The sequence below is a fragment of the Pogonomyrmex barbatus genome, unplaced genomic scaffold (genome assembly GCF_055798465.1).
Source record: "Pogonomyrmex barbatus isolate J1 unplaced genomic scaffold, ASM5579846v1 scaffold12, whole genome shotgun sequence".
NCBI lineage: Eukaryota > Metazoa > Arthropoda > Insecta > Hymenoptera > Formicidae > Pogonomyrmex > Pogonomyrmex barbatus.
The window spans coordinates 5,639,851-5,655,665 of NW_028297108.1; the positions used below are offsets into that span (position 1 = coordinate 5,639,851).

At 42.7% G+C, this 15,815-nt stretch overlaps 2 protein-coding genes across 3 annotated transcripts in view; one reads left to right on the forward strand and one right to left on the reverse strand.

Annotated features, from left to right (window-relative positions):
• zfh2 (Zn finger homeodomain 2) overlaps nt 1-15,815 on the forward strand; it is a 143,356-nt gene that overhangs the window by 25,206 nt on the left and 102,335 nt on the right. The gene's annotated exons all lie outside the window — the stretch shown is intronic.
• The window catches only part of LOC148937667 (uncharacterized), a 99,018-nt gene continuing 94,116 nt past the window's right edge, over nt 10,914-15,815 (reverse strand). The window contains exon 3 of the mRNA XM_089071630.1: nt 10,914-15,093. Within this exon, the coding sequence (XP_088927756.1) occupies nt 14,918-15,093 (176 nt within the window). The 3' untranslated portion in view covers nt 10,914-14,917. The remainder of the gene's footprint in view (nt 15,094-15,815) is intronic.

A 15,815-nucleotide genomic window follows, 5' to 3' on the forward strand; every position in this document is an offset into this window, starting at 1 on the left:
GTCGTGCGTCTCTATTGAAGCTCGTTGCGATAATAGTTACACACGCGGCAGTACAATGCATTGACGTTATTTATCATATAAATTACTTGTCCAAGCTATCTTTACTCTCTCCGCAAGTAGCGAGCGTGAACGAACTATACTAACACGCGAGCTGATATTGGCATGCGAGAATTTTGCATTTCAAAGAAACGGTCGCGGCTACTTTGACATCGGAATCGGCTCTTCAGTGTGAGATTTCCGCTTCTATTTCTCCTACCTACGTACACATAGGCTACAGGCTCGTGTCAAAACATTGAGATGTCTTCTTTGAAATTACATGCCGCGACGTAGCAGGTACATTCATTATGGAGAACATTTTTATCTAATAGCAATTCTGTCTCGCTTTGAAGGTATTAACTCCAACGCATTGTTCCTTTTTTCAAACAACAATCTAACTTTTTCCATTTGCTAATAAACTGTATAATAAAATTAACATAAATTGCAATCAATAATGTAAACAATTGACTGATAAGAATCGCAATAAATATTGGGCAAAAAAAAAATCCAAATGAATATTAAGCAACATTAAATGAACATTAAATTAAGGGCAAATTAATATTTTTTTTTTACTCTTTTTTAATATGATGAAGACGACACAATTATTGCGCGTGATTCTTACTGCTTTGTTATTTTAAATTTTAAGTCTATTTTATCGTTATAAATTATAAAATTGAGAAATATTTCTGCGGAAAACTTCTTAACTTCTTATTATGCGACTGATTTATAAATAAACATATCCCATCATCTTTAAAAGTCATAATCTACATTTAATAATGTACATTTTTTAATCAAAATTATTTTATTTTCTCAATATATGTAATAAAGCGATCGTGTTTGAATCTATTCAAAAGTTAATCGTCGTCGGATCGGCTCTTCAATAGCGTGAAGGGACTTAAGGCCCTTCGCGTACCACAGGACCTTTCCGCTTCCGCCCGTCCAATCCTTCCCGCATCCTTCTCTTCCTCGTTTCTTCATCCTTATCATGTCCTCGTTACCGGTGCTTGCAGATTTAACCGTCCACGTATCGTCTAGTGCGCGCATCACTCCTCTCCGATCGCGCCTCTTCAATCGAGTCCTTTCGATAGGCGCCAAACGCCGTGTCATTCCACTTAATTCCGTGTAAATTTTAGGCGACTCATTAAGTAACTAGAATGAAGCGCCGTGAATGCGCGGACAAACGGGGAGAAGTAACAAACGACACAATTAAATAGCAATCGTCGTTGCGACGCTCGTTAATGGCCGACACGTCGGCCGACGCGCGAAGTTAAAGCTGTTTCACTCCGTCATTATTTGTTTGTACCAATTAAGTAGTACCTTCGGCTGGAACCGGAACGCCGCGTCATTCCGTTTAATTCAAGTCGAAATTTCAACCGGTTCTGGTGCCTGACGAAGGTCGAAACAATAAAAATAGCGAGTACACCGTTAACGGTGTAATTAAGAATAAATAATGTATTTTCATAAAAGCAACTAACAGCATTTTAGAAGAAAAGACTAAAATCTAAATTTCAATAACTGTTTCAGAAAAAAGAAATTTAAAAATGCTTTTTGGAACGTATATTTTATGATCGTCGTTATATGCCATATTCATTCGGGCATAGCTTTAATTTTATGTCGTGAATATTATGCACAGTTCGAATTATACTTGTGTATTAAGATTAATGAAAAAAGAATGATGAAAAAAAAAAATCCTTTCTTATTTATCGTTTTTACGTTTTTGACGAACTTTTCTGACAAATTAATTACTTCTCGAAGAGAGGTCTTAAAACTAGACAGAAATGATATTCTTGTCGTAATAAATTTATATTTTATGTCTTCGCGTCACAGTCGTAGCAATCAAGTGGCGATTATAATTCCGATCATAAAATAAATCGGCGATCATCGAGAGATAGGAAGAGAGCTCTCGCTATCGGTGATTTAAAAAAAAAAAATATGGAAAAATAGAGCGTTCGATTACCCGGAGACGATGGTGATTAACGTAATAAGTGTCATTCATGCTTCCGTCATTACGCTTTCCGATATCAATCAAGACGTAGCTAATTCCTCGGAAGGTGAGGATAACATAGTTCTAATCAGAAATAATAGGCGATAAGGTAACCTCGCAATATACCAGACCATTTAATATGTTACAATCTATTTACAACTATTCAGATATATATTGGATAATAGAGTGATATTAAAAGTTCGACAGGATAATAAATAAAATGTTATTTTAAAAAGAAAATCGAACGTAAATAAAATGAAAAATATTAATTTTATTCAAAAATTATTACGAATTATTATTCGGAATTGACATTTAGTTATTAATAATACTAAACATTTGAAAACAAATTATATAAGAGACCAGCAGATTTCTGCAATTTTAACTACAAAAAAAAAACTATTGCAAATTTAAAGCAATAAAGCTGATGAAATATTACTTATTCTCACTTGTCAATCTGTTTTCCGAACGGAATTGTCTTTGCTGTGTACAAATCACAAAGTACAGAAGGCTGAAAATAACGAGGCAGCACAAGCAGAAGAAGGAAAAGAAGAAGAATCAAACGAGGCTTACAATAATTAATAGATCAATGTGAAGAAAACGAATGATTTCTCGCTGCATATAGGCATGGTAGCAACGCCGCATGGTTGCGGCCAAACATGAAGAATTTGAGCGATTAGTACACGTTGCGACCTTCCTTTCACGAAGCGAATACAAATCAACATGTCGACGTCTGCCACGCCATACGCAAAAGTGTCCTGTTTGCCATATACCTGACCACGAGATATTCGCACTTTGATGTTTTTCCTCTGCCTTGCCTCGTCTGTCTGTCTATTTGTAACCAGGCAGACACACGTGCTCTCGTGTCAAGCGTTCCGAGGACTATTCGTAAATATATTCACCATGCATCCAGCATCCAGCATCCAGCGATGCCTGCTCGTCCAAGCGGAACGCGAAGTAAAACGCAATCCGCGTTCAGGCGTCGAGAAAAATACGCTATCCTGGAATTCGCCATGGCGATTATTACGGACGTCACTGGCTACCGTTAATTATCACGCCCAGAATCGCACGATAATCGATCAGACGTGCTGAAACCATCACGTTTTTTAAACATTCACCGCTAAACGGTAACTAATTGACCGATACACCGCTAAAACTGCCGTCACTGAACTCTTTAGATTTTACGCCAGGTTGTATAAAATGCCAATTTAGTTGGAATTATGGCTAAATGTGTATTTCTTTTTATTACTGCGACATAAACTCAAACTCGCTCTTATGATTTTATTAACAGAACGATTAATCGACATCATAATGGACATCAGTATCGAATAGGCGGGATTCTCAAATCGCAGGCATTCTATGAAAATAAAATTACTGATTATGCGATGGGATTATCCGCATTGGTTTACACGCGCGTTTCTTTGTTGACGCATGGCGATATGGCGAGTGTGGTTGCATTCATTATTGCAATCATATCTTTCAGTACCCGACGGTGCGCTTCCGACTTAGTGGGTAAATAACACGCGTGTCAAAGCGTGAGACGGGCTGCTCGTACGTCACGTCAGGCAAATTAGCCGTTAACGATATATGCGCGAGTCTTGGAAAATGCGGAAAGACCGCAGAGAGTAACTCCGGAGATGCAACGGTAATGACAAACGTTGCTAACGTTGCTAACGTTGCTACAGTTTGTTTGCAGAAGCGATCGAGCGGCAGCCATGTGCTTGTAGGATTGAATGTAATTTCACTCAGCTCAGTCTTGTTACCATAAAAGCAAATTTAGCAAGAGAATTTTTATAACAATTTAAATACCTGTGAAATTCAACTCGAACTACAAGAAAGCGGAATTCCATTCTGGAATTATAAAGATAGATAATCGGTATTTTAAGGTAAATAACGGCAATTGTTAATCACGCGTACAGTGCAATACGAAACAATAGCAGGGGTACATTGTTCCGTATTCTTGTTATGTTAAAAAAAAATGTCGAAGGGGGTGATTTTATCACGACAGAATACAATTAATCGCACGAATAAATTAATGGGCTCGCAACAAATATAGTGCGTCCCAAGCAGGAAGTTTCCTTCGTCGGTGTGGGCGACCCTAACTATGTGATTCTACCTTCCGATAAGAGTACTCTGCGACTAGGAGGAGTAGTAACCCTACGAGGCACAGGAAACAAGGACATTCCTCACGTCCAGCCTTCGAAATAGGATTACCTTGCTCCATTCATCCCTTCGGGAGTCGTAGAACGTATCACGTGGGCGGTATGTTATGTCAGGGATTCTTCTCCATGTAGAGATCGAAACCTCGCGTCACGATTCGACTATCGCTCCTTCAATTCTTAAAAAGTCGCGAGATTTTTCTCGAGTTCAATATTTGCAGTGCACTGTCTCTATATATATATATATATATATATATCATGGCGGTGTAATAGGCGCACAACGCCGTGAAATAAATACAAATGGAAATTAAATTTAAAAGTAAGAAATACATTTCTGTTCTATTATTAACGTAAAAGATGTAACTTTTATCTCTTCATCTCTGCATATTTCTTCTAATAATATTCTAATCTTCTATATCTCGAAACTTGCTATTCACGATTAATCGTGTTAACGTCTGCACTCATATACGATTATAGAAATCAATATAGCCATTTCGTTACAGCTTCCAGCTTCGTAATTACGTTTAGCGCAACAATTATTTCTTATGAAACCGCACATCTTTTTCGCGCGGTAATCGAAATTTGCTCTCCTTCTCGCGCGCGCGCGCGCGCGCGCGCGCACGCACGCACGCATACTCATCTCTCGTCATCTGCGAGTCCTGCGACCTCCGCCGACGATTAAAATCAGCATGATCGTTCAGAATGACGTAAAGATTCCTTGACGCGCACCCGCGTACTGACTCACTAGTCATCCAATCAATCATTCACCGCGTGACTCATTGTACGAGGCGCGGATCATCGACGCCGCTGAGACCGCTATCGATACACCTTTATCGACGGCTACATTACGCTCTTTTCTTCCTCCCCTCCCCCTCTCCTCCCTCCCCCTCCCCATCCCTCGCCGTCCCGTCTCTCCCTCTCTCTCTCTCTCCTCTTTCCCCGGCTTTATGTCTATTTCCTTTCTCATCCTGTTCCCTTCCCCTGCTCGGCTTCCCCCAACTCCCCAATAATGACACGTTGTTGGCCGAGGAAATTACACCAGTACTTACGAAACGAGTTGCGCGCGAATCCCTTCATGTCGCACACACCCGGTATATGTGCGTCGGCTAATGGTATATGAATAATTGAATATCCGCCTTATCCGGCTCGTATCTGCGAGCCGCGTGAGTACGTCGTTCTGCTAGAGCACGGCTAACGGGTGTCCAGCAGCGATTCAGATAGCCGCCGAGAGACGCGATCGCGTCTTTTCCTCGTCACCTTATCATCCCTCGTGAGATAATATTCTCTTCGCGTTCCGCCGCGAAGGCCAATCCCGATGAACCGCCGGCCAAAAACCGACACCGATGCGCTCGATAACTTTTAATCCTCTCTAATTTCGCGGCGCGATCGCGCGTTCTTCCTCGGCCAGGCCTCAGCGGCGAGATCGCTCTTTTTACGTCCCCGTAAACGAGCATTGCGGTGCTTCAGCTACCGAACGCAATTATTCCGAGAAATTTCAAATGGAGCGAGCATCTCGCTTTATAAATCTTTCTACGCTCTTCTCATGTAAAATAAAAGATTTGGTACTTCGAGAATGTGACGTGTCGAGAATCGAGCAATTCCGAACTTCGCTTTTCGATTTTCGTTCGTGCACGATAAATTGCAAATGTGAAGGAAGACGTCGTTGCCGAAGAACAGAAGGCACTTTTCGTATGTCAGGCAAGTAGCTGTGACATATTCACGCCAAGTATAGTGATTAGGTATCGATGCGACGTAGATAAAGGGCGCGCCGTGCCCACGTATTCCGAGCTCCGATGATTGCATGTCGGTGGATAATCCTCATGGGGAACAGTTCCCTAATTCGGGCCCCGGCGACGTACCGTTGCTCATAACAGTCGTGGCGTATCCTCGTACAACGACGTCCCCGAAAGTGCTAGGCCAGAGTACGGCGCGATGGACATTCGAACGCTTATTTTACATGTTCGACAACAAAACAGTGATTACCGTGAAAATAATCGTGAAAATTCCTTACGAATATAACGAATATATTTTTTTTAACGCGATTTTATCGCGTTAAATCAAATCTTCCGCATCTCGAAGATAATGTTAGTTTTAATGTTGTCAGAATTGTCCACCAAGAATGACACAAATTATGAATATTTATTTCCATTATTATAAATTGATAAAAGATCACTTTATGAGAATTTATTTATGCCATCAAATGAAAAATGCAAATTAATTTTCAGAGGTCTACCATAATATATTACCGACGTTTACATGGCTGACGTATTCTATGAGCTTGTTATACGTTCTATGTTGTCTGAAATATAGCATCAAAATGGAAAACGATTGATTTAAATGATTGAATTAATTCTCCTTGTCTTTTGAAATATACAAACACATTTTGATAAAATAACAGATTATGTCACAAAAGGATTATATAGGTGAATAAGTGGAAATCACCTTAAATATCTACTAATATCGTTTCTTGCAACCCTTAAACTTATTCACTTTGTCTATATTTCAAAAAAAAAAAGAAAAAAAAGAATTGGAGAATTTCTGATCACAACTATAACTAATAAAACTTTCAGTTATATGTAACCCAAGCGCATAATGTTCCCCGCGTGGAATAGCGTGTTTCAGCCCTTCACTTCGTTTCAAGCACATAGTAGACGTTCAATATTATACCATAATACTCCACCATAGTTTCTCGCAACAGTTTAACCACCGTAATTCATACGGCTTCAGGTTAGATTAATAAATTATGACTGGCGTCTGTCTTTCTCTTCCTTTCTCCCCCGCCTCCCTCACTATCAACTTTGTTTCTTCACGCGAATTTATTTTTTGTTTTCCACCCAGTAGGACGTGATTCCGACGATTGTTTTTCGAAATAATGCGCCTGTCCCTCAAGCAAGAAACGCTCGCAGCCGAGCGATCGAAGGACGACCGGCAATTAGTAATAATTCCAGCAGACAATGCGCCCGCATATCTCATTCGCGAGCAGAAATAAAACAATAAAGAGGCGCACACGCGACACTTAATGGGCGCGCGATGACGGCGTACTCGCCATATTGGACCGTCGCAGATAAGTACAAAAGACATCTTCTCCGAGTCGTTCGATGCTGCACGCAGGCCACGTTGATCTCCGGACGTGCTATCGAGACTTGGCGAATGAGATCGAAAAAATATTCTCCTCTTTTACATTATTAAAACTGACAATTTTACAAACACATTCCATTAAAAAAAAAAAAAAAAAAAAAAAAAAAAATCACATTTTATCGATGCGATGGATTTACTTTGCTCGTGCACTTTCCGCCATTTCCGGCATCCTTCGGCATGGAAAGCAAGATTGCACACAATATTTTCACTCCGAATCCGCACGAGGGAACATAATAATGATTTCCTCGCTTGAGCGACGCGGTCACATCGCGCAGACATCTGCCGATCGTCTTCTAACAGGTGTCATCGACACTTCTGCGGCCCCAGATTGACGGCTCGTTAATGACGATCTTCTTCCCGTCCATCCTCCTTCACTCTTCTTTCGCCACTCGCGCTCGCCGCGACGCGCCGTGAGACTCCTCGACGACGCTTCCCGTATTCGAATAACGAACACGTTCCGATCGATGGAAACGAACGCGGCGACTCGACACGTACGGCTTTCTTGTCCGTCCATCTCGACAGCCTCTCTAATGATCTCGTTCGCGCACAGGAATTTGATAATTCCGCGCCTAGCGGCGGTCAGTTTTTCGAAGAAAAACCCGGCGTGGCGTTTTTTCAACGTTTTGCATCGCATTTTAACAATATTATGGAAAGACGGCTTTCGCTACATCGATTTTAAGCGTACTAACTTGAAAAGAATTTTTAACGTGGCTAAAAATTAACACATCATAACAATTATAGCATTTTTGATCGATAATTTGTGTTGAAAATTACACTTTTCAAGTTATTTAAACGTAAAAGTTAAAAATACATTCTTAAGATGTTTCAGCTGGAAATATTCTTAGTTACTACATTCTATGTAGAGAAATTAACGAAATTACATTCAATTTCTGCAAAAGCAATAAACTTAAAATTGAAACATTTGTCAGACGCAAATATTTTCTAGAAGATACGATTGAACTTCTGTTGCAAAATGTTCTCGTGTCTTGTTTATTTTTCGATTTTTAGCTGGGGATGAAAATGGCGGCTGGATTTAATGATACAATATAGAAATTACCGAGAATAATAAAAAAATTTTGTGGCTTGTAATGTATACAGAGATGGAGGACATAATTGGGAAGGTAATCATCGAAAGGTGAAATCTAGCTGATCGCTTAGCTCGACGTGCAACTCAGGTCGATTAGTCCTGACATATGGCCGCTCGATTAATTGCGATTAAGTAGGACGATTAAGCCTCGATAGGAAACCAAGTCGCACAAGCTCTATCTTTAGCGTTTACTCTTTCTTAATTGTCTGTTATAATTTCCGTAGAAAGGACACTGCAGAAATTTTTTAAGCGACAACACAAGCGATTCTTTTTTCTTCTCTCTTTTAAAATTTTTTTTTCTCCCTTAAGGTTTTCTTCCGCTTTCTTATTCAAAGGAAGCAGGTACCATGCTGAGGTGTGAAACTATAAAGGTCTTTTTGTGTCAGCACGTCAAAGCATGACTAAACGAAAATAAATTTGATTTTTGCGGAAATTTCCTCTTGAGAAAGTCGAAACCTAGGAATCAGCAGGATACTGATGGAACTATCCTGACCTATAGAAATTCAAAATCTTTCTAACTACCAAATTATTATGCCGCACTATCTTCTGTGTTGACAGAATCTTGTGTAGACATTAGTCACGGCAACAAATAACGATGTCAAAGGCGCGTGCCAAATCTGCTGTGTAACATGTGGCATGTTTTGACATCCCGTCTCTTTGAAATTTAGAAATTTACATCAAATCGCTTTCATATACAGACTTTTATACTTTTATTTTATTTGTCTCGAAGTTCTTTAATATTCTGTATTCTCTAATCCTTAAATTGAGCATAAATCGATTAATTTTTTTCAACTATCGACTAGATATTTCTCTCTAGATACTCCACCATTACTGAAACAATTAAAGAAATTTCATATGAAAATGAATATATCATTATAGCGAATTATATAGATACATTTATTTATTCAAGTCTATCTAATGTAGCAAGCAATTAGATCGATTTGTAGAACATGTCGTTTGTGACATGCAAAGCAATTTCTTTTCCGCGGAATATTCTCCAGACGGGGAAGGATTAATTTCATAAGTGACCTTCCTATGCTGCATATCTTGAAAAACAGGATGTAATAACAAGCATCACGGGGCTGAGAGCTATGTGTGTGAATATATGTGTGTGGGGCGTGCATGCGCGCGCGCGGTCATTCTTCCTTTTTTTCTTTTTTATTCACGGCGATGAAATATTTTTCTTACTCGTCGCGACGATATCACATTCGCGATGTATCAACTGCTGAATAGCTGGTGGCTCGCTAGTAACAAGGCTTCGTTTGTTCTCGCTGGCGCAATGGCTTTGATCCACCTCGGGCGCGAGCTCGTTCCTTCCCTTTTACGAGTTGGGACGGAAGCGAGCGGACCGGTATCCATAAAATAATCGCACGAACACCCGGATTACCGCCACCGTTGCGCGTGCACTCGCCATAAAGGGGTACGCGCGATCGAGGGGGTGAGATGTACCTCGAGCGTGGTGACGACAGGCGAAAGGGGGAAGGCACTAATAAAACGAGGCGAGAACGCGCGAGTCGCTGTGTTATGCCGTGGATTGTTTGCTCGCGCGGCCTCCTAATGAGATCACCGCTGAGGATCTAACGATCCAACGGTCGGGTGTATGTAACCCGGCGTTGGATCTATCGCGCGGATTTACCGCACGAAAGTGTACAACGAAACTAACGCGATTTATCTTTTTCTCAACACGTACAACGGGTATTTCTCTCATTTGCATAACCATAGAGCGCGGTAGATAAAAGTGTGTGTTATTTGTTTCTCCCGTTTCGCGTGGACGAGAAAAAAAATTCTTAACGCCCTCGATAATCCCGGGTATTGTGCGATTTTGATCTACAACTCTCCCGGTCGGCATTATCCTCCTGTCTCGGGCGTGAAAGCGACGCGGAGTAGTTTTCCCGACTTGATCGCGGCCATACTCGCGATAGGTGGGTTCACTTCGCTTTGCCGTGACAGTGCGTTGGAACATGGCGGTGGTCATGCTGTCGAGTGGCCGGTAGGTGGGTGTGCGGACCGTTTAAATCAATTTGTCGACACGCACGAGTACGCCGCGACGAGCCTTCGCGGCGTTTCCAGCCTTCCGCTGGCGCGCGACCGACCGATCCTCATCGGTGACACGCATCCCAGAGCGCTCGAATTAACCGGGTTCGATTAACCGGGTCCGGTATATACAGGATGTTTCGAAAGGTCAATCGCTCAGGAAGTGATTGGGGACCCAAAAACAAAAAAAGTTGGTATGAACATAGACAGAAAAGGATCTATCACGTGGAAATGCAGCTCACATCTCTTGGCAGAAATCAGGACTCCACACAGTTGTGCATCTTGGATAGTGTTAAAGTAAACCCGTAATTTTTAATTACATTATAAAATTCATAAAGATCATCTCTTCTTTTTATTTTGAAAGATAAAAAAACTCAGAAGCAAACCAATTTCAAATTTCAATGTAAAAATGGCAATAATTTGAAAACAATGCATTTTCAAACTCGCATACAACTTCCTTTCTTGATTTTGAAATTCCCCATTCATCCCGGAATGATTGACCTCTTACGGAACACTGTATAGCACTTCTTTCCGCGACGATTATTACCACGCCACGTTACATTACGCATCATATTCCTTGCTTAGCGCCGGCGCGAGAAATGAACGACAATAACTTGTAAACACCTCTCGATTGTCACCGCGGTTCCGGCTTGCCGCGCGCGATATCGTCGTCGTCGCCGTCGCCGTCACCGACGCGGTCGCCGTCGCCGTCGCCGCGGCTGTGTATAGACAGCTCTTTCTCTCATCAATGTTTCCAAGCTTACTTGTGCGTCAGCGGCGGGCGAAACCCTTTGTCCCGGGGTATAATTAGCCCCGCGTACGCTACGCTCGAGCTTATGTGTGCATAAAAGCGCCTTCTCTATCTATCTCCTTCGAATCGAAGCGCGGACGACGACGCCACGTGTCACGCCACGCCATGCCATGCCATGCCATGCCATCATCGCGTCGCGTCGCGTCGCGTCGCATCGTGCCGCGCGTCGCTCGGTTTTATACAAAGTTTTACACCAGGCAAGAAGTCGCATTGTGCAACCGACGGACTTCGTTGTGGCTTTGTTCGCGTCAAGTGGGAGCTCCGAGTAATTTCGCTGCGTCATAACGCGCGATAATGTTAACCTTAGAGCGTACAGCACAGAAACCGGCGGTCTCGCATTTTACATTTTTGAAGTTTCATTTATTTTTTTCCACATAATTGTCAAGGCACAATTTAGCCTTGTTACAAGCGTCGCCAGGAAAGGCACGCGTTAGAGATCGATTTACTTTAATTTTATATTAACGAAATTTATGTACCTATACGCGCGATATATTATATTTGTTTATGATTTTTAATTGTTTAAGAATAAGCGAAATTATAACATTATATATATATCAGTGTAATAAATAAATTATTAGCAATTAAAATATCAATTTAATAAAACGCGATAGAACCACATAAAAAACTCAGAAAAAAAACGTAAATACACGAGGGCATAGAATTTTTAAAACTTTAATGCATTTTTGTATGGCCCAAAGAAATTATTAGAAATTATTCTCCATTCAAATAAAACCGATTTTGCGGTTATTATCCGAATTTTCCTCTCGATAAGTGAATTTAACTTTGATCGTGAACGTCGCATTCTTCGTTATAGTATGTGGCGTGAATTTCCAACGTGACGGAATTTTGGGCGACCATAAATCAACGCGGAGCACTCGGTTCCTTCGACGTGAGGCATCTGCTAACGGACATCATTAGTATAGCACCTAGAACCAAAAGTCGAAAGTCAATCACAGGCAGGCCACCCGCTCGCCTGCCGGGTGCTGCGCCACGCGGGGTGGCCAGCCGATAAAAAATTCCACCGACCGACAAGCGCGGACGTTCTTAAACGAAACTATACCAAACGATACCTTTCCCGGCGAAGTTGCACAAATGGGCGAGAGCGAGACGGCGTGACCATTTTATCATTTCAACCCAACGATCTCAACCCATCTCTTATCTTCTCCGTGGTGCATTGCAACGAGACGTCCGGCGAATCGTATCGACCTATTAACATTGAACATTTCCGGGAATATCTGGATATAAAGAAGTAATAACGATAGCTACACCATGACCCGGCGCGCAAATTCATCGGTCGTAGTCCTTTATTGATCATTTGTTGGAGGGGGGGGACGCAATATCTATAGAACATTTCTATGAATGTTGCACTCATGTCTATATTTTACTATATGTCTATATTTCATGTCTATATTTACTATGTAATAACCAAGCAGCGAAAATAAATGCAGAGAATGTCGAAAAACACGGTCTGCACGATCTTCTCTACAATCATCTCTATACAAGAGAGATTCATAGCGTTGTATTCTTCGAGATAATTGAAGTTTCTCGTGAATTAACACAAGTGCATCATTTTTAATCTTACAGAATTTAACGAAAATTTATTAGAATCTACGAAACCAACGGAAGTATAAAAGAGTCGAGGTACTATTGCCATCGGGGTGAGACGGACAGGCACGAACTAACGACGAAGCCGTATCGATCATATTAAGGGATGTTTTTACAATAATTCCTCCCCAGCACAACGGTGGCTTGTGAGAGCGTATATGTGAGCCCGCACACGGACGCGCCCGCATGTCGCGATAGATCGCTAGGTAGCTGGGTAGGTAGGTAGCCGCCATGTCTAATTATGTCGCATTGATTTTGTCATTAGCCACCCCACGTCGACCGTCGACGGCTCGGGCACGACGTCAGGGTAAAAGCACTTCCTACAATGCCTCGAGGCCGCGTTCTTCTTTTCGATCTTGAGACGTGAGTGTGTCCGAAACGGAGCCATCGAGAATCCAATCGCAAAGCCAAAATTGATCCGGAAACAAAGTCAAAGTCGGAAAACGCGCACCGCGCGATGTTCGCGAAGAATCCGGAAATGAATCTCGATCTTTCGGCGCTAAAAAAAAAATATCGCGCTGCATCGGAGTGCACGGGGTGGATCGAGTTGAGTCCGCCGTTCGCGGCAAAATGTTTGCGTCTTAAGGTAAATCGTTGTATGCTACTGGTTAGTATCACGTCCTGCATCTCTGTTCAGCGCTGAAGGGAGAGGGGAAGGGAGGTTCCCTTAATAGCCTATCCTCGACTCTTATTTAAGCTACCGAAGCGCACGCAACAACACTGCGTGGACGTTCTCTGACGTACACGGGTCAAGTGTCGCCGGGAAGTTAAATGAGATCGTTATGGAACTCGTCTCGACGTTAACAAACGAGCTGGTTGCAGATTTCGCATCATCTCGCGCTGCATCCCCGCAATCTACTTCCTACATACGAGACGAGAATCTCTCGCCTCTTCAGTTTTTCTTCGAGAATTCTCAAGATGATGATATTTTTGCACGAAGATATTTTTTTGCATTCTAACAATTGCTCGTTAGCAGAAAAAAAACCTACACATTTTATAATTAAGAGGAAACTATGATGGATAACAAATCTGAAAGAATTAATCGACCGACATAATTAGTTGAGACTGATGCGTAACAATGATAAAATTGATTTAATTGATGAAAAATTGATTTAATAAGCTCGTACAATTTGTCGAATTATATTAGTCATTCCGATCATGTACGACTATGTAGTTATAATAGATAATTCTTATTTTTTATCAAGATATAAAAAGAACAAATTAATGTAAAACAGATGACGTACACCTCTGAAAATGACTCTATCTGCTTCGCTCGCTAATAATCAATGTTCTTTTGCCACATCGGGAACGTCAGATATGTAAAAAAAAAAAAAGGAAAGTTCGACGGAATGTGATCTATAGAGTAATATGGGGCCTGAGGAAGATTAACAGCGAAATTATGACGGCACGGCATCCCGGATCCTCGTTGCGCCGAAAAAGCGAGCCGCCGCGATCCGCGCCGTGGATCGGACTTCTCTCACGGCTGGCTTAATTGCGGATCTCCCACACGCTAACGGGGTTAATTGGCGGATTCGTGTCTGGACCGGATGCCTGCGCGCGGACGACGAAAATTCGATGAAATCTAATAATCGGTGACCGCCAACGAGCGGGGCGAGCGAGCGAGAGCATGAAAAAGGGGGTTTGGGGAAGCGGGCCCCCGATGTACGTGCGTGCGCGTGCGTGTTACGGGCGAGTTTCTCACGGTGCATTGGGAGGAAATTATAAGGGAATGGGTTAAACCCTGGGTTACCCCCGCGGGGGAGGGGGGAGGGGCAGGTCGGCCGGGTGGGAGGGCGAGGGAAGGGAGAGAGGAGCGAGCGACGAAAGTGGCGAGGGCCCCGCGCGCGGGGAAGACAAGGCTCGGCGCGCTCTCGCGTTAGTGGGGGAGGGAGGGGGGGGGAGGAAAATCATACTTAATTGATATCACAAAGAGGCCCTCCTCGCGCGCTCAGCACCTAACCCAACCCTAACTTCATAATCGCCGGCTCCACCGGATTAAACGCCGCTCGGATCCATGTTGCACGTAAATTACTCGCTCGCTTGCCTTCGTGTGCTCTGCCCTTCACTTATTGCCGTTGTCTTCGAGCGAGAGGGCCCGCGCACCGCACTCTCCCATCCATCAGTTCTTCTGCTGTGCCTCCCGGTCCTCTCCACCTTTCCTCTTCACTCTCATCCTCTCGTCCTCTCCCTCTTCCCTCGCCCTTCCCATTCGCGAGCGAATATTGTATGGCGGAGCGGATTCCTTCGGGCAATCAAAATAATATCGATTAATCGGCGCTTATCAGATATCGCGAAGACGCCTCGGCTCTCGACAGGGTGTAACGGCGAGCGCGAGGCACGAAGTACGAAATATCGATAAGAGGAGAGGAGAACTCTTGTGTGTTGCGCGGAATTGCGAGTCACTCGACTGTGAAAAAAAACGCGAATCGTCTTTAACTTTCTTCGCATCGAACTGTTGTTCGCGTACAATTATCGTTCGCCGGTAAAATTTTAATTGGGGAAAATTTGCTCCCCCGAGCGAAATGAGGAAACGTTTCGTTGAATATTACGAAGAATGCGAATTCTCGGTATTAACGCTCTACCCATCTCTACAGCTATTTCTATAATTCCATAATGTATTAGCCCGTATCTCCGTTAGGAACGAAAGATAATTATCGATCGCGTGTTATACTGGACGAGCTCACGGCGAGACTCGCGCTTTTGCATTGTAACGAGTTTACATGCAATCGCATTATAAAACCTCAGAGCTGCGCATTATCGGCATCGATCGATACCTCCGACACTTGCGACATCCATTGGAGAGGAGCGATTGGTAAATAAAATCGTTACTCGCGTTTCTCCGCGTTCGCACTATCGCGGCGAGATTCCGGCATGCGGTTTACGTAAATGCACGTAAGTGTAACGAACGCTTACGATACTTTTCAGAGCGCGATGATCATAAATCGATGATGATCCCTTTCTTCT